Genomic DNA, 24,945 nt, shown 5'->3' on the forward strand with positions numbered 1-24,945 from the left:
GAGCAAGTTGTTTAGGATAATATCTATGAGGGTGCCCGTGTTTACGGCTTTGGGGTGGTACCTGGTAGGTTCATTGATAATTTGTGTGAGATTGAGGGCATCAAGTTTAGTTGTAGTTGTAGTTATTGTAGTTATCAAGTAGTAACCAAAAACGTGTTAAACAAATCAAAATATATTTTATATTTGAGATTCTTCAAAGTAGCCACCCTTCGCCTTGTTGACAGCTTTGCACACTCTTGGCATTTTCTCAACCAGCTTCACCTGGAATGCTTTTCCAACGGTCTTGAAGGAGTTCCCACATAATGCTGAGCACTTGTTGGCTGCTTTTCCTTGACTGCAGTCCAACTCATCCCAAATCATCTCAACTGGGTTGAGGTCAGTGATTGTGGAGGCCAGGTCATCTGATGTAGCACTCCATCACTCTCTTGGTCAAATAGCCCTTACACAGCCTGGAAGTATGTTGGGTCAGTGTCCTGTTGAAAAACAAATGATAGTCCCACTAAGGGCAAATCAGATGGGATGGTGTATCACTGCAGAATGCTGTGGTAGCCATGCTGGTTAAGTGTGCCTTGAATTCAGAATAAATCACAGACAGTGTCACCAGTAAAGTGCCCCCACACCATCACACCTCCTCCTCCATGCTTCACGGTGGGAACCACAAATGCGGAGATCATCCGTTCACCTACTCTGCATCTCACAAAGACACGGCAATCTAATGTCCATTGCTTGTGTTTCTTGGCCCAAGCAAGTATCTTCTTCTTATTGTTGTCCTTTAGTTGTGGTTTCTTTGCAGCAATTCGATCATGAAGGCCTGATTCACACAGTCTCCTCTGGACAGTTGATGTTGCGATGTGTATGTTACTTGAACTCTGTGAAGCATTTATTTGGACTGCAGTCTCCAGATCTCAACCCCATAGAATATCTTTGGAGGGAGTTGAAAGTCTGTGTTGCCCGGCAACAGACCCAAAACATCATTGCTCCAGAGGAGATCTGCATGGAGGAATGGGCCAAAATACCAGCAACAGTGTGTGAAAACCTTGTGAAGACTTACAGAAAACGTTTGACCTCTGTCATTGCCAACAAAGGGTATATAACAAAGTATTGAGATAAACTTGTGTTATTGGCCAAATACTTATTTTCCACCATAATTTGCAAATAAATTCATTAAAAGTCCTACAATGTGATTTTCTGGATTTTTTCTCTCGCATTTTGTCTGTTATAGTTGAAGTGTACCTAGGATGAAAATTACAGGCCTCTCTCATCTTTTTAAGTGGGAGAACTTGCACAATTTGTGGCTGACTAAATACTTTTTTGCCCCACTGTATATAGCTTTGTTATTGTTATTTTATTGGTCAGTTTTTTTTACATGAGTTTATTTAGCAAATATTTTCTTTCTGCATTGTTGGTTAATGGCTTGTAAGTAAGCATTTAACGGTAAGGTCTAAACCTGTTATATTCGGCGCATGTGACAAAGATTTTTTCGTTGTTGATTTGATTTGACATGAGAACAGGCCGTGGCTTGGGTGGCTGAGGTAAATGATGATTTTCTTGACCTGGTGTTTTTGGTCGGTAGTCATTCAGTTCACTTACTTTCCCTTTTTGGGCAAAGGGATGACAGTGGACATCTTGAAGCAGGTGGGGCTAACGACCTGAGCTGAAAATGTCCAAAAACACAACAGCTCGCTGGTCTGCACATGTTCTGAGGGTGGAACTATACAGCTAGCTGGTCTGCACATGTTCTGAGGGTGGAACTATACAGCTAGCTGGTCTGAACATGCTCTGAGGGTGGAACTATAAAGCTAGTTGGTCTGAACATGCTCTGAGGCTGGAACTATAAAGCTAGCTGGCAATTAGAGCAGGTGAGACATAAAAAGTGTATGGTTAGAAAGGTTAACTTCCCTATTACAGTAAAATAATGTCTCAATGTGCTTCAGTGTCCATATGACCCAGTCTGTTGGACCAAACCTCAAATGCAAATAACGAGTTGAGACCGCTTGTCAGAGAGGAAGGAGTGACCTCTCAGCTTTGCTGTTGTGAGTGGTGGAGGAGGGGCTTAGTGTGTGTGTGATTGTGTGTGTGTATAAACAGAGAGGAAGAGGCAAAGCGCGAGGTTTCACTCTCGCCATAATCAGTTAAAAATAAACCCAATGCGTTTCTATGAGTTTATTTTGGACCTAAGCTTGTCGCCTGCCTCACAGCCTTTGGGACTCTCATTGTTAGGGCGGAGACATGAGCATCTCGTCATGATATACAGGTCTCTGGTGTAAATGGGAAGGTGCACACAGCACAGAAGGAGCAAAGGAGTCAAGACAAATTACAACATGAGAACCAGCGGACATAAACGACATACAGCCATTTGGAATATCATGCAAAAACATACATTTATTTTGAAACATCGCCCCCTCTTCTCACTGAAGAGTGTGGTTTCAGAAGGAATGGTTTAAGTAATGGTGGATTATACAGGTCCAGCCCTGGCAATGCAGTTTCATGAAGGGCTGAGAATGCAGTTGGCCTGAGCAAGGTGCTGAATCACTGATCTACAAATCATCTTCCATCCCTAATAGCCACTCATTATGTTATCAAGATTAGTGCAGCTGTGCAGACTGAGCTTGCTGCACAACGTTAAACTCTGTCCATGGGAAACATGTGACAAAAAAAGTAATGGTTCCGCAGAGCAGTGGATAGAGCAGCCGAAAGGTTCCTATGAATATTTAACTAACCAGCTGTCTGACGTTTAGATAGGAAAGCAAGCTTTTCATAGAACACCACTTTAAATGACTAGACTATTTAGCTGGTTTCTACCGCTTTCCTTCTCTCCACCCCTCTCACCCCTCCTCTCTCCTTCCACCCTACCGTTCCCATTTTCCTCCCTCCTTCCAACTGATTTCATTTTCTCCATGTTAACAACTCTCCTTAACTCCTCCAATTTCATCTACACACCCACACCCACACACCCACCCACACCACCCCCGGGCCACAGATCTAATCTTAGTAATCAGGTATTGCAGTGTTGTGCGTTAATCTCGCTTTAGGCTTGTTTCAGCTTGTTAAACATGTTTCTGTTTAAAAAACACACATGCGCGCGCACACACTCACTCACACAGGCACGCATGCGCGAGTACACACACACTCCTCTCTTTCTTTTCTTTCAGCACTCTTTCTGACTGGTGATCATTAGGGCCGAAGACTCATTTACCCAATATGGTCTTTTGTCAGCGTTTCCCAATAGGTCACACTAGTTAGACAACACTGAAATATGCTACAATATATTCCTAGGAAAGAAAAGAAGAAAGAATGAAGAACAGTAGAAGTAGTGGTTATGTTGCAACATGTTAGGACATTCCTAAGAGCAGGGGAGGGATTGGTGCACACAAACAAACACACAAATTAAATTATTTGGTGTACATTTAAATAAGTGTAATGGACTGAGTACAGATCTTTGGGGGATCCCACAATCATCAAACTATCTGCTGTGTGTATGTGTGACCAGAAGTCCCCACAAGAATAGTAAAATTACCTAAATTTGACCAATTGGGGACATTCTATTAGTCCCCACAAAGTCAAATGCTATTTCTAAGGGGTTTAGGGTTAAGGTAGAATTTGTGTTAGGGTTTGAATTAGGTTTAGGGGTTATGGTTAGAAGTCAGGGTTAGGTTTTGGGGTTAAGGTTAACTAGGATTTAACAAGACTGTGTGTGTGTGTACGCGTTTACTCACCAGACACTCTGCTCTCCGGTGCTCCTCTCTGGTCATCCAGTCGTAGGTCACTCAGCAGGTGTTCTAGAATCTTCAGGGGTGTTCCAGACACCACCACATACCTAAACAGACACACACAGAGAAAAGTTACACATAAACAAGGACTCACGCACACACAAACACACACGATACACACATACCAACACACCTGTCAGAAGCACAGGAGGAATAGCAGGAATAGTATTCCTCAGAGCTTCTATCTCTCCTTTCTCTCTCTTTCCTCTCCTCCTCTCCCTCCTCATCCTCATCAATGTAAGGTAGACTACTCCAGTCATCTTCATCCTCATCATCAATGTAGAGCAGGTAAGGGACATTGAAGGTCGGGACAGAACTACTACAACAGTCATCTTCATCATCATCACTACAGTCTTCATCTTCCTCTGCCTCCACTAGTGAGACAGTTCTCAAGTCCATCTCAATTCCTCCAGAGGATTTGCTCTCCCTAGCGAAACATGCTCAGCCAGGGTGCTCTGTCCTGGGCTGAAGAGCCAGCCTGCTTCCCCTGCCTGCCTGGAGCTCCACAGATATAGAGGCTATAGTAGCTCTACCCCAAAAGGGGATGTACTGAGGCCTCCCCTCTCCCTGTCTAACACCAGAGACACACCCACCCTTTATAATGTGTAAACACACCCTCTAGGCAGCAAACAGTCTTGCTTTCTTTTGATTTGTTTCTCGCTTCAAGACAAGAAAAATCATTCTCTCTCTGCTTGCAGCTAAAACACACACATTCTCTGTCATAACACACACAAACTCACACACATCCTCTAGGAAGCAAACACACAATCTATCTTGTCAGGGCAGATGCTTGTGTGCATGTAGGCATGCAAAGGGTGTGTCTTAAGAGAGGGAAAAGGAGGGAGAATGTAAAATATTTTTCTTGACATGGCTTTCAACGAACAGGTTTGTCTGGGACATACAAAGCATACAGTTTGAAGTCTTTATAGATCATATAAAACGTTTACATGATTAATTTGTATATTCCAGCAACGCCCACAAAGACAGAGATATTGAAATTGAAAGATAAGGATACTGACCTCTTCTCTCCGTCCTCCTCTCTGGCCCCTCCCCCTGATGGCGAGGAAGCGGGGTTAGGTGATGTCACTGATGATGGCGAGGAAGCGGGGTTAGGTGATGTCACTGATGATGGCACTCTCTGTAGCACAAGGACGTCCCGACCCCTTTCCTTAAGACACACCCTCCCTACTGCCTCTCCCTGAGAGAGAGAGAGAGAGAGAGAGAGAGAGAGAGAGAGAGAGAGAGAGAGATGTACATTGGTATTGTATGCAGAATATAGAGAGAAACAGGAGGACAATGTGTGTTGTGAGGGAGTTTTATAACACAGAGTGGAAAATATATTGTAGGGTGTCCAATCAAAAACATATCTTTTGACCAATGAGTGAAATAAGTTAATTATGTCGATAATCCTTTAAGAAAACCAATGGTCCTAACCTCATGTCTCTATCATAATCCGTTCAAAGGTTACAAGAGTTTTTACCCTTGTAGGATGGCCAGAATTAGGGTGACTAAATCAATGGAGGCCAGAGAAGAAAAAATAGGTCAAAACTCTGAAAAATTACATCTCATCAGATAGACTGGATTCTGTGCAAGAATGAAAACTACTGCTACCTGACAGGCTCACTTTCATCTCGAACCCACAGGACAAAAAACAATATAGAGCTAAGATGTATATAGATTTTGAGACATGACATGAAGTATTTTCATATTTCAGAGTACACTTGTCATATTAATGCAAAAGTCCCATTGTTGTTAGAAGATTTCTCACAAAAAGAAGCATCTGTGAACAAAAAGAAGCATCTGTGAAAGGTCAACGGAGCACTGAGCATATAAAAGTTTTTTTTATTTTCAAAGCCTTTTAGATTTCATTCAGCTCATGTCATGCAACCTGCGGAATCAACTGTGAAGACCACGACCACCCTATCTCTTGGGCAAGGACCCACCACATCTCCCATCAACTCCCTGTGAGCTGCAGATTAAAACAACGGTCTGATATCTGATACAGGGTTACCCCTCTAAACACACACCAACCACACACACACACACGGCACACAAAATGTAAATCTACACACACAGTTAGAATTTGCTGCAGCAAAACCACATCCATTTAGTTTGAGAAAGTATGCTAGCAATGTAAGAGAAAACAGTTTGGACATTTGATGGCCTGAAAGTAAAGGAATTGTCTGAATGTTATATACTAAAGAGACAGAATGTTGTATACTAGAGAGACAGAATGTTATTTACTAGAGACAGAATGTTGTATACTAGAGACTAGAGGTCGGCCGATTAATCGGTATGGCCGATTAATTAGGGCCGATTTCAAGTTGTCATAACAATCGGTAATCGGCCTTTTTGGATGCTGATTATGGCCGATTACATTGCACTCCACGAGGAGACTGCGTGGCAGGCTGACTACCTGTTACACGAGTGCAGCAAGGAGCCAAGGTAAGATGCAAGCATTACACTAATCTTATTAAAAACATTCAACCTTAACATAATCACTAGTTAACTACACATGGTTGATGATATTACTAGGTTAACTAGCTTGTCCTGCGTTGCATATAATCAATGCGGTGCCTGTAAATTTATCATCGAATTACAGCCTACTTCAACAAATGGGTGATGATTTAACAAAAGCACAATCGTAGCACGAATGTACCAAACCATAAACATCAAAACCTTTCTTAAAATCAATACACAGAAGTATACATTTTTAAACCTGCATATTTAGTTAAAAGAAATTCATGTTAGCAGGCAATATTAACTAGGGAAATTGTGTCACTTCTCTTGCGTTCATTGCGTGCAGAGTCAGGGTATATGCAAGTTTGGGCCGCCTGGCTCGATGCGAACAAAATTTTCCCGAATTTTACATAATTATGACATAACATTGAATGTTGTAACAGCAATATTTAGATTTAGGGTAGCCACACGTTCGGTAAAATACAGAACGGTTCCGTATTTCACTGAAAGAATAAAAGTTTTGTTTTCGAAATGATAGTTTCCGGATCTGACCATATTAATGACCAAAGGCTCGTATTTCTGTGTTTATTAGATTATAACTAAGTCTATGATTTGATATTTGATGGAGCAGTCTGTCTGACTGAGCGGTGGTAGGCAGCAGCAGGCTCGTAAGCATTCATTCAAACTTTACTGCATTTGCCTTCAGCTCTTAGCAATGCTTGAAGCACAGCGCTGTTTATGACTTCAAGCCTATGAACTCCCGAGATTAGGCTGGCAATACTAAAGTGCCTATTAGAGCATACAATAGTCAAAGGTATATGAAATACAAATGGTATAGAGAGAAAAAGTTGACGCGTCATAATTCCTATAATAACTACAATCTAAAACTTCTTAACTGGGAATATTGAAGAACTGGAAATATTGAACCACCAGCTTTCATATGTTCTGACAAGGAACTTAAACGTTAGCTTTTTTACATGGCACATATTGCACTTTTACTGTCTTTTCCAACACCATGTTTTTGCATTATTTAAACCAAATTCAGCATGTTTCATTATTTATTTGAGACCAACTAGATTTTATTTATGTATTAAGTTAAAATAAGTGTTGATTCAGTATTGTTATAATTGTCATTATTACATATACATATAAAAATCGTCCGATTAATCGGTATAGTCTTTTTTGGCCCTTCAATAATCGGTATCGGCGTTGAAAAACCATAATCGGTCGACCTCTACTAGAGACAGAATGTTGTATACTAGAGAGACATCATTTTATATACAAGAGACAGAATAATACAGTGCATTCAGAAAGTATTCAGACCCCTTGACATTTTCCACATTTTGTTAAGTTACAGCATTATTCTAAAATTGATTCAATTATTTTCCTTATCAACCTACAGACAATACCTCATAATGACAAAGCAAAAACAGGTTTTTTAGACATTTTTGCAAATCTATTTAAAAAAAATAAAAAATATTCGTATTCACACCCTTTGCTATGAGACTCGAAATTGACCTCAGGGGCATCCTGTGTCACGAGTTCGACCGAGGGTGTTTCCCCTTCCCGGGCGGGTGGAGCTCGGCGGTCGTCGTCACCGGCCTATTAGCTGCCACTGATTGTTTTTCCTCCCCCTCCTTGTATGTTTAGTGGTAGCACCTGTTTATGTTAATTAGTTTGTCTTTATTAGTCAGCCGGCCCGCCTGGTTGTTGTGCGGGATTATTTCATTGTAACCTTCGGCTCTGTTGTAATGGTACGTGTTAGTGCCTGGTCGTATATTTTTCCATTGTATTTTTTGATTCCCTGTGTTTTGGGAACGTAATTTTTGTGAGCACCCTGTGGTGCGTTGGTGCTATTAAAAGACGCACAGCATTGAACTCTGTCTCCTGCATTTGACTTCACCCCCACGACACCCGGAGCATTACATCCTGTTTCCATTGATCATCCTTGAGATGTTTCTGCAACTTGATTGGAGTCCTACTGTGGTAAATTCAATTAATTGAACATGATTTGGAAAAACACTGTCTATATAAGGTCTCACAGTTGATAGTGCATGTCAGAGCAAGAACCAAGCCATGAGGTCAAAGGAATTGTCAGCAGAACTCCGAGACAGGATTGTGTGTTTTTTTTTTTTTTTAACCTTTATTTAACTAGGCAAGTCCGTTAACAAATTATTATTTTCAATGGCGTACTAGGAACGTTGGGTTAACTGCCTGGTTCATGGGCAGAACGACAGATTTTTACCTTGTCAGCTCAGGGATTCGATCTTGCAACCTTTCGGATACTAGTCCAACACACTAACCACTAGGCTACCTGCCGCCCCGTGTTGAAGAAATGTTTTGGTACCCTGCAGAAATGTTTTGAAGGTCCCCAAGAACACAGTGGCCTCCATCATTCTTAAATGGAAAAAGTTTTGAACCACCAAGAATCTTCCTAGAGCTGGCTGCCCGGCCAAACCGAGCAATTGGGGGAGACAGGCCTTGGTCAGGGAGGTGACCATGAACCCGATGGTCACAGACAGAGCTCCAGAATTCGTCTGTGGAGATGGGAGAACAATCATCTCTGCAGCACTCCGCCAATCAGGCAGTTATGGTAGAGTGCCCAGAAGGAAGCCACTCCTCAGTAAAAGGCACATGACAGCCTGCATGGAGTTTTCCAAAGGGCACCTAAAGGACACTCAGACCATGAGAAACAAGATTCTTTGATCTGATAAACGAAGATTGAACTCTTTGGCCTGAATGCCAAGCGTCACGTCTGGAGGAAACCTGGCACCATCCCAACAGTGAAGCATGGTGATGGTAGCATCATGCTGTGGGGATGTTTTTCAGCAGCAGGGACTGGGAGACTAGTCAGGATCAAGGGAAAGATGAACAGAGCAATGTACTGCGAGATCCTTGATGAAATCTGCTCCAGAGCCCTCAGGACCTCAGACTGGGGTACAGGTTCACCTTCCAACAGGACAACGACCCTAAGCACAAAGCCAAGACAATGCAGGAGTGGCTTTGGTACAAGTCTCTGAATGTCCTTGTTTGGCCCAGTCAGAGCCCGTACTTGAACCCGATCGATCATCTCTGGAGAGACCTGAAAAAATCTGTGCAGCGACGCTCCCCATCCATCCAACCTGACACAGCTTGAGAGGATCTGCAGAGAAGAATGGGAGGAACTCCCCAAATACAGGTGTGCCAAGCTTGTAGCATCATACCCAAGAAGACTTGAGACTGCAATCACTGCCAAAGGTGCTTCAACAAAGGAGTTCAACAAACAGAGTAAAAGGTCTGAATACACATGTAAATGTGATATTTAAAAATAAAATAAAAAAATGTTTTTGCCTTGTCATTATGAGGTATTGAGTGTTGATTAATGAGGACATTTTTTAAAAAAAAGAAGCGTTTTTTAAATAAGGCTGTAATGTAACTAAATGTGGACAAAGTCAATGGGTCTAAATACTTTCCAAATGCACTGTACTAGAGACAGAATGTTATAAACTAGAGAGACAGAATGCACTGTACTAGAGACAGAATGTTATAAACTAGAGAGACAGAATGCACTGTACTAGAGACAGAATGTTATAAACTAGAGAGACAGAATGCACTGTACTAGAGACAGAATGTTATAAACTAGAGAGACAGAATGCACTGTACTAGAGACAGAATGTTATAAACTAGAGAGACAGAATGCACTGTACTAGAGACAGAATGTTATAAACTAGAGAGACAGAATGCACTGTACTAGAGGCAGAATGTTATAAACTAGAGAGACAGAATGCACTGTACTAGAGGCAGAATGTTATAAACTAGAGAGACAGAATGCACTGTACTAGAGACAGAATGCTATAAACTAGAGAGACAGAATGCACTGTACTAGAGACAGAATGTTATAAACTAGAGAGACAGAATGCACTGTACTAGAGACAGAATGTTATAAACTAGAGAGACAGAATGCACTGTACTAGAGACAGAATGTTATAAACTAGAGAGACAGAATGCACTGTACTAGAGACAGAATGTTATAAACTAGAGAGACAGAATGCACTGTACTAGAGACAGAATGTTATAAACTAGAGACAGAATGCACTGTACTAGAGACAGAATGTTATAAACTAGAGAGACAGAATGCACTGTACTAGAGACAGAATGTTATAAACTAGAGAGACAGAATGCACTGTACTAGAGGCAGAATGTTATAAACTAGAGAGACAGAATGCACTGTACTAGAGGCAGAATGTTATAAACTAGAGAGACAGAATGCACTGTACTAGAGGCAGAATGTTATAAACTAGAGAGACAGAATGCACTGTACTAGAGGCAGAATGTTATAAACTAGAGAGACAGAATGCACTGTACTAGAGACAGAATGCTATAAACTAGAGAGACAGAATGCACTGTACTAGAGACAGAATGTTATAAACTAGAGAGACAGAATGCACTGTACTAGAGACAGAATGTTATAAACTAGAGAGACAGAATGCACTGTACTAGAGGCAGAATGTTATAAACTAGAGAGACAGAATGCACTGTACTAGAGACAGAATGTTATAAACTAGAGAGACAGAATGCACTGTACTAGAGACAGAATGTTATAAACTAGAGAGACAGAATGCACTGTACTAGAGACAGAATGTTATAAACTAGAGAGACAGAATGCACTGTACTAGAGACAGAATGTTATAAACTAGAGAGACAGAATGCACTGTACTAGAGACAGAATGTTATAAACTAGAGAGACAGAATGCACTGTACTAGAGACAGAATGTTATAAACTAGAGAGACAGAATGCACTGTACTAGAGACAGAATGTTATAAACTAGAGAGACAGAATGCACTGTACTAGAGACAGAATGTTATAAACTAGAGAGACAGAATGCACTGTACTAGAGGCAGAATGTTATAAACTAGAGAGACAGAATGCACTGTACTAGAGACAGAATGTTATAAACTAGAGAGACAGAATGCACTGTACTAGAGACAGAATGTTATAAACTAGAGAGACAGAATGCATTGTACTAGAGGCAGAATGTTATAAACTAGAGAGACAGAATGCTATAAACTAGAGAGACAGAATGTTATAAACTAGAGAGACAGAATGCACTGTACTAGAGACAGAATGTTATAAACTAGAGAGACAGAATGTTATAAACTAGAGAGACAGAATGTTATAAACTAGAGAGACAGAATGCACTGTACTAGAGACAGAATGTTATAAACTAGAGAGACAGAATGTTATATAAACTCAGCAAAAACAGAAACGTCCCTTTTTCAGGACCCTGTCTTTCAAAGATAATTTATAAAAATCCAAATAACTTCACAATTCTTCATTGTAAAGGGTTTAAACACTGTTTCCCATGCTTGTTCAATTAACCATAAACAATTAATGAACATGCTCCTGTGGAACGGTCATTAAGACACTAACAGCTTACAGACGGTAGGCAATTAAGGTCACAGTTCTGAAAACACAACGCTACAGGGAGACAGGACGGACAACTGATCGTCCTCGCAGTGGCAGACCACCTGCACAGCATCGGTACATCCGAACAACACACCTGCGGGACAGGTACAGGATGGCAACAACAACTGCCGAGTTACACCAGGAACGCACAATCCCTCCATCAGTGCTCAGACAGTCGCTGGACCAGAAAGGACTGGCAAAAAGTGCTCTTCACTGACGAGTCGCGGTTTTGTCTCACCAGGGGTGATGGTCGGATTCACGTTTATCGTTGAAGGAATGAGCATTACACCGAGGCCTGTACTCTGGAGCGGGATAGTTATATAATAGAGAGACAGAATGTTGTATACTAGAGAGACAGAATGTTATATGCTTGAGACAGAATGTTATATACTAGAGACAGAATGTTACATACTAGAGACAGAATGTTATATACTAGAGACAGAATGTTATATACTAGAGACAGAATGTTATATACTAGAGACAGAATGTTATATACTAGAGCGACAGAATGTTATATACTAGAGCGACAGAATGTTATATACTAGAGCGACAGAATGTTATATACTAGAGCGACAGAATGTTATATACTAGAGCGACAGAATGTTATATACTAGAGCGACAGAATGTTATATACTAGAGCGACAGAATGTTATATACTCGAGCGACAGAATGTTGTATACTCGAGCGACAGAATGTTGTATACTCGAGCGACAGAATGTTGTATACTCGAGCGACAGAATGTTGTATACTCGGCGACAGAATGTTGTATACTCGGCGACAGAATGTTGTATACTCGAGCGACAGAATGTTGTATACTCGAGCGACAGAATGTTGTATACTCGAGCGACAGAATGTTGTATACTCGAGCGACAGAATGTTGTATACTCGAGCGACAGAATGTTGTATACTCGAGCGACAGAATGTTGTATACTCGAGCGACAGAATGTTGTATACTCGAGCGACAGAATGTTGTATACTCGAGCGACAGAATGTTGTATACTCGAGCGACAGAATGTTGTATACTCGAGCGACAGAATGTTGTATACTCGAGCGACAGAATGTTGTATACTCGAGCGACAGAATGTTGTATACTCGGCGACAGAACGTTGTATACTCGAGCGACAGAACGTTGTATACTCGAGCGACAGAGCGTTGTATACTCGAGCGACAGAACGTTGTATACTCGAGCGACAGAATGTTGTATACTCGAGACAGAATGTTGTATACTCGAGACAGAATGTTGTATACTCGAGACAGAATGTTGTATACTCGAGACAGAATGTTGTATACTCGAGACAGAATGTTGTATACTCGAGCGACAGAATGTTGTATACTCGAGCGACAGAATGTTGTATACTCGGCGACAGAATGTTGTATACTCGAGCGACAGAATGTTGTATACTCGAGCGTTGTATACTCGAGCGACAGAATGTTGTATACTCGAGACAGAATGTTATATACTCGAGACAGAATGTTGTATACTCGAGCGACAGAATGTTGTATACTCGAGCGTTGTATACTCGAGCGACAGAATGTTGTATACTCGAGCGACAGAATGTTGTATACTCGAGCGACAGAATGTTGTATACTCGAGCGACAGAATGTTGTATACTCGAGCGTTGTATACTCGAGCGACAGAATGTTGTATACTCGAGCGACAGAATGTTGTATACTCGAGCGACAATGTTGTATACTCGAGCGACAGAATGTTGTATACTCGAGACAGAATGTTGTATACTCGAGACAGAATGTTGTATACTCGAGACAGAATGTTATATACTCGAGACAGAATGTTATATACTCGAGACAGAATGTTGTATACTCGAGACAGAATGTTGTATACTCGAGACAGAATGTTGTATACTCGAGACAGAATGTTATATACTAGAGCGACAGAATGTTATATACTAGAGCGACAGAATGTTATATACTCGAGACAGAATGTTATATACTCGAGACAGAATGTTATATACTCGAGACAGAATGTTATATACTCGAGACAGAATGTTATATACTCGAGACAGAATGTTGTATACTCGAGACAGAATGTTGTATACTCGAGACAGAATGTTATATACTCGAGACAGAATGTTATATACTCGAGACAGAATGTTGTATACTCGAGACAGAATGTTGTATACTCGAGACAGAATGTTGTATACTCGAGACAGAATGTTATATACTAGAGCGACAGAATGTTATATACTAGAGCGACAGAATGTTATATACTCGAGACAGAATGTTATATACTCGAGACAGAATGTTATATACTCGAGACAGAATGTTATATACTCGAGACAGAATGTTATATACTCGAGACAGAATGTTATATACTCGAGACAGAATGTTGTATACTCGAGACAGAATGTTGTATACTCGAGACAGAATGTTGTATACTAGAGCGACAGAATGTTATATACTAGAGCGACAGAATGTTATATACTAGAGCGACAGAATGTTATATACTCGAGACAGAATGTTATATACTCGAGACAGAATGTTATATACTCGAGACAGAATGTTATATACTCGAGACAGAATGTTGTATACTCGAGACAGAATGTTGTATACTAGAGCGACAGAATGTTGTATACTAGAGCGACAGAATGTTATATACTCGAGACAGAATGTTATATACTCGAGACAGAATGTTATATACTCGAGACAGAATGTTATATACTCGAGACAGAATGTTATATACTCGGCGACAGAATGTTATATACTCGAGCGACAGAATGTTATATACTCGAGCGACAGAATGTTATATACTCGAGCGACAGAATGTTGTATACTCGAGCGACAGAATGTTGTATACTCGAGCGACAGAATGTTGTATACTCGAGCGACAGAATGTTGTATACTCGAGCGACAGAATGTTGTATACTCGAGCGACAGAATGTTGTATACTCGAGCGACAGAATGTTGTATACTCGAGCGACAGAATGTTGTATACTCGAGCGACAGAATGTTATATACTCGAGACAGAATGTTATATACTCGAGACAGAATGTTATATACTCGAGACAGAATGTTATATACTCGAGACAGAATGTTGTATACTCGAGACAGAATGTTGTATACTCGAGACAGAATGTTGTATACTCGAGACAGAATGTTGAGACAGAATGTTGTATACTCGAGCGACGAGACAGAATGTTGTATACTCGAGCGACAGAATGTTGTATACTCGAGACAGAATGCTCGAGACAGAATGTTGTATACTCGAGCGACAGAATGTTGTATACTCGAGCGTTGTATACTCGAGCGACAGAATGTTGTATACTCGAGACAGAATGTTATATACTCGAGACAGAATGTTGTATACTCGAGCGACAGAATGTTGTATACTCAGCGTTGTATACTCGAGCGACAGAATGTTGTATACTCGAGCGACAGAATGTTGTATACTCGAGCGACAGAATGTTGTATACTCAGAATGCTCGAGACAGAATGTTATATACTCGAGACGTTGTATACTCGAGACAGAATGTTATATACTCGAGACAGAATGTTATATACTCGAGACAGACAATGTTGTATACTCGAGACAGAATGTTGTATACTCGAGACAGAATGTTATATACTCGAGACAGAATGTTATATACTCGAGACAGACAGAATGTTATATACTCGAGACAGAATGTTGTATACTCGAGACAGAATGTTATATACTAGAGACAGAATGTTATATACTCGAGACAGAATGTTATATACTCGAGACAGAATGTTATATACTCGAGACAGAATGTTATATACTCGAGACAGAATGTTATATACTAGAGACAGAATGTTATATACTAGAGACAGAATGTTATATACTCGAGACAGAATGTTGTATACTCGAGACAGAATGTTGTATACTCGAGACAGAATGTTGTATACTCGAGACAGAATGTTGTATACTAGAATGTTGCGACAGAATGTTATATACTAGAGCGACAGAATGTTATATACTCGAGACAGAATGTTATATACTCGAGACAGAATGTTATATACTCGAGACAGAATGTTATATACTCGAGACAGAATGTTATATACTCGAGACAGAATGTTATATACTCGAGACAGAATGTTGTATACTCGAGACAGAATGTTGTATACTAGAGCGACAGAATGTTGTATACTAGAGCGACAGAATGTTATATACTCGAGACAGAATGTTATATACTCGAGACAGAATGTTATATACTCGAAGCGACAGAATGTTATATACTCGAGCGACAGAATGTTATATACTCGAGCGACAGAATGTTATATACTCGGCGACAGAATGTTGTATACTCGAGCGACAGAATGTTGTATACTCGAGCGACAGAATGTTGTATACTCGAGCGACAGAATGTTGTATACTCGAGCGACAGAATGTTGTATACTCGAGCGACAGAATGTTGTATACTCGAGCGACAGAATGTTGTATACTCGAGCGACAGAATGTTGTATACTCGAGCGACAGAATGTTATATACTCGAGCGACAGAATGTCATATACTCGAGACAGAATGTTATATACTCGAGACAGAATGTTATATACTCGAGACAGAATGTTATATACTCGAGACAGAATGTTATATACTCGAGACAGAATGTTGTATACTCGAGACAGAATGTTGTATACTAGAGCGACAGAATGTTGTATACTAGAGCGACAGAATGTTGTATACTAGAGCGACAGAATGTTATATACTCGAGACAGAATGTTATATACTCGAGACAGAATGTTATATACTCGAGACAGAATGTTATATACTCGAGACAGAATGTTATATACTCGAGACAGAATGTTATATACTCGAGACAGAATGTTATATACTCGAGACAGAATGTTATATACTCGAGCGACAGAATGTTGTATACTCGAGCGACAGAATGTTGTATACTCGAGCGACAGAATGTTGTATACTCGAGCGACAGAATGTTGTATACTCGAGCGACAGAATGTTGTATACTCGAGCGACAGAATGTTGTATACTCGAGCGTTGTATACTCGAGCGACAGAATGTTGTATACTCGAGCGACAGAATGTTGTATACTCGAGCGACAGAATGTTGTATACTCGAGCGACAGAATGTTGTATACTCGAGCGACAGAATGTTGTATACTCGAGCGACAGAATGTTGTATACTCGAGCGACAGAATGTTGTATACTCGAGACAGAATGTTGTATACTCGAGACAGAATGTTGTATACTCGAGCGTTGTATACTCGAGCGACAGAATGTTGTATACTCGAGCGACAGAATGTTGTATACTCGAGCGACAGAATGTTGTATACTCGAGCGACAGAATGTTGTATACTCGAGCGACAGAATGTTGTATACTCGAGCGACAGAATGTTGTATACTCGAGACAGAATGTTGTATACTCGAGACAGAATGTTGTATACTCGAGACAGAATGTTGTATACTCGAGACAGAATGTTGTATACTCGAGACAGAATGTTATATACTAGAGCGACAGAATGTTATATACTCGAGACACAGAATGTTATATACTAGAGCGACAGAATGTTATATACTCGAGACAGAATGTTATATACTCGAGACAGAATGTTATATACTCGAGACAGAATGTTATATACTCGAGACAGAATGTTGTATACTCGAGACAGAATGTTGTATACTCGAGACAGAATGTTGTATACTCGAGACAGAATGTTGTATACTCGAGACAGAATGTTATATACTAGAGCGACAGAATGTTATATACTCGAGACAGAATGTTATATACTCGAGACAGAATGTTATATACTCGAGACAGAATGTTATATACTCGAGACAGAATGTTGTATACTAGAGCGACAGAATGTTGTATACTAGAGCGACAGAATGTTGTATACTAGAGCGACAGAATGTTGTATACTAGAGCGACAGAATGTTGTATACTAGAGCGACAGAATGTTGTATACTAGAGCGACAGAATGTTGTATACTCGAGACAGAATGTTATATACTCGAGACAGAATGTTGTATACTCGAGACAGAATGTTGTATACTCGAGACAGAATGTTGTATACTCGAGACAGAATGTTGTATACTCGAGACAGAATGTTGTATACTCGAGACAGAATGTTATATACTCGAGACAGAATGTTATATACTCGAGACAGAATGTTGTATACTCGAGACAGAATGTTGTATACTCGAGACAGAATGTTATATACTAGAGCGACAGAATGTTATATACTAGAGCGACAGAATGTTATATACTCGAGACAGAATGTTATATACTCGAGACAGAATGTTATATACTCGAGACAGAATGTTATATACTCGAGACAGAATGTTATATACTCGAGACAGAATGTTGTATACTAGAGCGACAGAATGTTGTATACTAGAGCGACAGAATGTTGTATACTAGAGCGACAGAATGTTGTATACTCGAGACAGAATGTTATATACTCGAGACAGAATGTTGTATACTAGAGCGACAGAATGTTGTATACTAGAGCGACAGAATGTTGTATACGAGAGCGACAGAATGTTGTATACGAGAGCGACAGAATGTTGTATACTCGAGACAGAATGTTGTATACTCGAGACAGAATGTTGTATACTCGAGACAGAATGTTGTATACTCGAGACAGAATGTTGTATACTCGAGACAGAATGTTATATACTAGAGCGACAGAATGTTATATACTCGAGACAGAATGTTATATACTCGAGACAGAATGTTGTATACTCGAGACAGAATGTTATATACTAGAGCGACAGAATGTTATATACTAGAGCGACAGAATGTTATATACTCGAGACACAGAATGTTATATACTCGAGACAGAATGTTATATACTCGAGACAGAATGTTATATACTCGAGACAGAATGTTATATACTCGAGACAGAATGTTGTATACTCGAGACAGAATGTTGTATACTCGAGACAGAATGTTATATACTAGAGCGACAGAATGTTATATACTAGAGCGACAGAATGTTATATACTCGAGACAGAATGTTATATACTCGAGACAGAATGTTATATACTCGAGACAGAATGTTATATACTCGAGACAGAATGTTATATACTCGAGACAGAATGTTATATACTCGAGACAGAATGTTATATACTCGAGACAGAATGTTGTATACTAGAGCGACAGAATGTTGTATACTAGAGCGACAGAATGTTGTATACTAGAGCGACAGAATGTTATATACTCGAGACAGAATGTTGTATACTCGAGACAGAATGGTGTATATTCGAGACAGAATGTTGTATACTCGAGACAGAATGTTGTATACTAGAGCGACAGAATGTTGTATACTAGAGCGACAGAATGTTGTATACTAGAGCGACAGAATGTTGTATACTAGAGCGACAGAATGTTATATACTAGAGCGACAGAATGTTATATACTCGAGCGACAGAATGTTATATACTCGAGACAGAATGTTATATACTCGAGACAGAATGTTATATACTCGAGACAGAATGTTGTATACGAGATAGACAGAATGTTGTATACGAGATAGACAGAATGTTATATACACGAGACAATGTTGTATACGAGACAATGTTGTATACGAGATAGACAGAATGTTATATACTCGAGACAGAATGTTATATACTCGAGACAGAATGTTGTATACTCGAGACAGAATGTCGAGACAGAATGTATACTCGAGACAGAATGTTGTATACTCGAGACAGAATGTTGTATACTCGAGACAGAATGTTATATACTAGAGAAACAGAATGTTGTATACTAGAGAAACAGAATGTTGTATACTAGAGACAGAATGTTGTATACTCGAGACAGAATGTTGTATACTCGAGACAGAATGTTGTATACTCGAGACAGAATGTTGTATACTCGAGACAGAATGTTGTATACTAGAGCGACAGAATGTTGTATACTAGAGCGACAGAATGTTGTATACTAGAGCGACAGAATGTTGTATACTAGAGAGACAGAATGTTGTATACTAGAGCGACAGAATGTTGTATACTAGAGCGACAGAATGTTGTATACTAGAGCGACAGAATGTTGTATACGAGAGACACAGAATGTTGTATACGAGAGACAGAATGTTATATACTAGAGAGACAGAACGTTATATACTAGAGAGACAGAATGTTATATACTAGAGAGACAGAATGTTATATACTAGAGAGACAGAATGTTATATACTAGAGAGACAGAATGTTATATGCTAGAGACATAATGTTATATACTAGAGAAACAGAATGTTGTATACTAGAGACAGAATGTTGTATACTAGAGACAGAATGTTGTATACTAGAGACAGAATGTTATATACTAGAGACAGAATGTTATATACTAGAGAGACAGAATGTTATATACTAGAGAGACAGAATGTTATATACTAGAGAGACAGAATGTTATATACTAGAGAGACATAATGTTATATACTAGAGAGACAGAATGTTACATACTAGAGACAGAATGTTATATACTAGAGACAGAATGTTATATACTAGAGAGACAGAATGTTATATACTAGAGAGACAGAATGTTATATACTAGAGACATAATGTTATATACTAGAGAAACAGAATGTTACATACTAGAGAAACAGAATGTTACATACTAGAGACAGAATGTTATATACTAGAGACAGAATGTTATATACTAGAGACAGAATGTTATATACTAGAGACATAATGTTACATACTAGAGAAACAGAATGTTACATACTAGAGACAGAATGTTATATACTAGAGACAGAATGTTATATACTAGAGACAGAATGTTGTATACTAGCGACAGAATGTTGTATACTAGAGACAGAATGTTATATACTAGAGACAGAATGTTATATACTAGAGACAGAATGTTATATACTAGAGACAGAATGTTATATACTAGAGACAGAATGTTATATACTAGAGACAGAATGTTATATACTAGAGACAGAATGTTATATACTAGAGACAGAATGTTATATACTAGAGACAGAATGTTATATACTAGAGACAGAATGTTATATACTAGAGACAGAATGTTGTATACTAGCGACAGAATGTTGTATACTAGAGACAGAATGTTATATACTAGAGACAGAATGTTATATACTAGAGACAGAATGTTATATACTAGAGACAGAATGTTGTATACTAGCGACAGAATGTTGTATACTAGAGACAGAATGTTGTATACTAGAGACAGAATGTTGTATACTAGAGACAGAATGTTGTATACTAGAGACAGAATGTTGTATACTGTCCCCAGTCCACCTGGCCATGTTGCTGCTCCAGTTTCAACTGACCTGAGCCCTAGGACCATACCCCAGGACTGCCTGACATGATGACTCCTTGCTGTCCCCAGTCCACCTGGCCATGCTGCTGCTCCAGTTTCAACTGTTCTGCCTTACTATTATTCGACCATGCTGGTCATTTATGAACATTTGAACATCTTGGCCATGTTCTGTTATAATCTCCACCCGGCACAGCCAGAAGAGGACTGGCCACCCCACATAGCCTGGTTCCTCTCTAGGTTTCTTCCTAGGTTTTGGCCTTTCTATGGAGTTTTTCCTAGCCACCGTGCTTCTACACCTGCATTGCTTGCTGTTTGGGGTTTTAGGCTGGGTTTCTGTACAGCACTTTGAGATATCAGCTGATGTACGAAGGGCTATATAAATACATTTGATTTGATTTATACTAGAGACAGAATGTTGTATACTAGATAGACAGAATGTTATATACGAGAGACAGAATGTTATATACGAGAGACAGAATGTTGTATACTAGAGGCAGAATGTTATATACTAGAGGCAGAATGTTATATACTAGATAGACAGAATGTTATATACTAGATAGACAGAATGTTATATACTAGATAGACAGAATGTTATATACTAGATAGACAGAATGTTATATACTAGAGACAGAATGTTGTATACTAGATAGACAGAATGTTATATACTAGATAGACAGAATGTTGTATACTAGATAGACAGAATGTTATATACTAGATAGACAGAATGTTATATACTAGAGGCAGAATGTTATATACTAGATAGACAGAATGTTATATACGAGATAGACAGAATGTTATATACTAGATAGACAGAATGTTATATACTAGAGGCAGAATGTTATATACTAGAGACAGAATGTTATATACTAGATAGACAGAATGTTATATACGAGATAGACAGAATGTTATATACGAGATAGACAGAATGTTATATACGAGATAGACAGAATGTTATATACTAGAGGCAGAATGTTATATACTAGATAGAGAATGTTATATACTAGATAGACAGAATGTTATATACTAGATAGACAGAATGTTATATACTAGAGAGACAGAATGTTATATACTAGATAGACAGAATATTGTATACTAGATAGACAGAATGTTGTATACTAGATAGACAGAATGTTATATACTAGATAGACAGAATGTTATATACTAGATAGACAGAATGTTATATACTAGAGACAGAATGTTATATACTAGAGACAGAATGTTATATACTAGATAGACAGAATGTTGTATACTAGAGACAGAATGTTGTATACTAGATAGACAGAATGTTATATACTAGATAGACAGAATGTTATATACTAGATAGACAGAATGTTATATACTAGATAGACAGAATGTTATATACGAGATAGACAGAATGTTATATACGAGATAGACAGAATGTTATATACGAGATAGACAGAATGTTATATACTAGAGGCAGAATGTTATATACTAGATAGAGAATGTTATATACTAGAGGCAGAATGTTATATACTAGAGGGAGAATGTTATATACTAGATAGACAGAATGTTATATACGAGATAGACAGAATGTTATATACGAGATAGACAGAATGTTATATACTAGAGGCAGAATGTTATATACTAGATACAGAATGTTATATACTAGATAGACAGAATGTTATATACTAGAGAGACAGAATGTTATATACTAGATAGACAGAATATTGTATACTAGATAGACAGAATGTTGTATACTAGATAGACAGAATGTTATATACTAGATAGACAGAATGTTATATACTAGAGACAGAATGTTATATACTAGAGACAGAATGTTATATACTAGAGACAGAATGTTATATACTAGAGAGACAGAATGTTATATACTAGAGACAGAATGTTATATACTAGAGAGACAGAATGTTATATACTAGAGACAGAATGTTATATACTAGATAGACAGAATGTTATATACTAGAGACAGAATGTTATATACTAGATAGACAGAATGTTATATACTAGAGACAGAATGTTATATACTAGAGACAGAATGTTATATACTAGAGAGACAGAATGTTATATACTAGAGACAGAATGTTATATACTAGAGAGACATAATGTTATATACTAGAGGCAGAATGTTATATACTAGATACAGAATGTTATATACTAGAGAGACATTATGTTCCAACTTCTCACAGATGACATACGTAGAGGGGAGGAAAGGAAGGGTTCGAAAGGAAGTCCGTAAAATACACATCCACACATATACCCCCCCACAAACACAGACACGCACACACACATTGTAAAACACTGACGTGAAGTTAGAGCATACTATCACAAAATATATTATTCAGAAGTATGTTTGTCAGAGGGTGTGTGTGTGTGTGTGTGTGTGTGTGTGTGTGTGTGTGTGTGTGTGTGTGTGTGTGTGTGTGTGTGTGTGTGTGTGTGTGTGTGTACTCACGGTGGGGTTGCGGTGGTCTGGTACTCGGTAGTTCTGGTTCTGCAGCAGTCTGCAGCTGTCTGCAGCCAGTCTCTGGACCAGCTCTAGTCTGGTCAGCTCCTCGCGGCCACACACACCGTCCGGCCGCACACACCCCCCCCCCAGCTGTAAGGAACGGGACTGAGAGAACAGGTATCTTAGTCCATAGCCCAACGATATCATCAGGTCACAGGATTAGAGGTGAGAGGTTAAATATAAAGGTAGGTAACACCCCAAAATAGATTTTGGATCAAATCTACCCCACTCTCACGGTCTGTCAGCTAGTCTTTCTGTCTGTCTCAGGGTCTCTTTCTGTAAATCACAGAGAAAGAGAGAAAATAACTCAAAATAATCCCAGTCTCCCTCTCTCTCTACCTCTCTGTGTGTGTGTGTGTGTGTGTGTGTGTGTTCTTCAGAAACGTAGTGTCGTGTCCTCCCTAGCAGCGCCCTGGCTTTAGAAACTCTGGGGCTGTGGGCTTCGATGTGCCAGTGTGGATGTGTGGAGGAGAACGAGGGGGTGTTCTTAGCGATAATCTGTTGTTGTGGGGGCAGGTTATATTTGGGATGGAGGAGATCCCTTGGTAATATAATGGTATCATCAGTAAGGCAATATGGACTGTTTATTTATATTGGAGTCTACACGCTGTGTGTGTGCAGATTGGCTGTGAGCAGGGTACTTCCCGCGAGTGAAACTATTCCACGGTGCCGCCGCCACCACACACACACACACCTTCCTGCAAACCATTGCTTACGAAGAAAACACCCCTGATAACAACACACTCTATCTGAGCCACAACCCAAAGTCCAGTCTCCCCTCTTCTACTTCCTCACTCAAAGAGAGATCAGCCAAGTAAACACGCACACACACATGATGAAGGGAATGAATTATTGAAGGAGTGTAAAAGGTGTATTCAGTATACACTCTTCTACTTTCCTCTCTTGTCCGCTCCTCCCCTCTTCTCTCATCCTTACCACTCCTCTCCTGTGTGTGTGTGTGTGTACTTTCCTCTCTTGTCTGCTCCTCCCCTCTTCTCCCATCCTTCCCTCTCCTGTGTGTGTGTGTGTGCGTGTGTGTATCAAAATGCTGTAATTTTTAGACTGCTGGCTGGTGGCAATAATGTAATTACTTGTTCAGTAATTAAAGTTTAAAATTCAAACATGGCAGATTGTAAAATACATTTTTGCTCTAACAGTATACTCATCAGCTACCAATAGATGTTTTATCATATAAAACTGTCCTGTACAGGCTACCTGAACCTGCATGACATGATCCATCCTCGTGCACTCTTCCAGCTTGGAAAGAAAGTTGTTGTGCGTAAAACCAGGCTATTAATGACCAATAATACAGCCAGTCCACCCTCAAAACACTAGCTTACTATGGATTTTTTTCATGATTCAGTCTACTATCTATCTATAGCTATTAGAGGTTGACTGATTAATCGGCATTTTCATAACAATCGGTAATCTGCATTTTTGGACACCAATTGTGGCCGATTTTTTTATTTTGTTTGTTTTTTTGTTTACCTTTATTTAACTAGGCAAGTCAATTAAGAACACATTCTTATTTTCAATGACGTCCTAGGAACGGTGGGTTAACT

The 24,945-nt window shown here is 39.3% G+C and overlaps 1 protein-coding gene across 2 annotated transcripts in view; it reads right to left on the reverse strand.

Moving 5' to 3' along the window:
* The window catches only part of LOC118371858 (rap guanine nucleotide exchange factor 5-like), a 91,459-nt gene that overhangs the window by 19,375 nt on the left and 47,139 nt on the right, over positions 1–24,945 (reverse strand). For both annotated transcript variants that reach the window (XM_052472392.1, XM_052472391.1), the window contains exons 9-11: positions 23,330–23,488; positions 4,790–4,968; positions 3,717–3,817 (exon numbers count right to left, since the gene is read on the reverse strand). In XM_052472392.1, the coding sequence (XP_052328352.1) occupies positions 3,717–3,817; positions 4,790–4,968; positions 23,330–23,488 (439 nt within the window). The remainder of the gene's footprint in view (positions 1–3,716; positions 3,818–4,789; positions 4,969–23,329; positions 23,489–24,945) is intronic.

The sequence above is a fragment of the Oncorhynchus keta genome, chromosome 20 (genome assembly GCF_023373465.1).
Source record: "Oncorhynchus keta strain PuntledgeMale-10-30-2019 chromosome 20, Oket_V2, whole genome shotgun sequence".
NCBI classification, from domain to species: domain Eukaryota; kingdom Metazoa; phylum Chordata; class Actinopteri; order Salmoniformes; family Salmonidae; genus Oncorhynchus; species Oncorhynchus keta.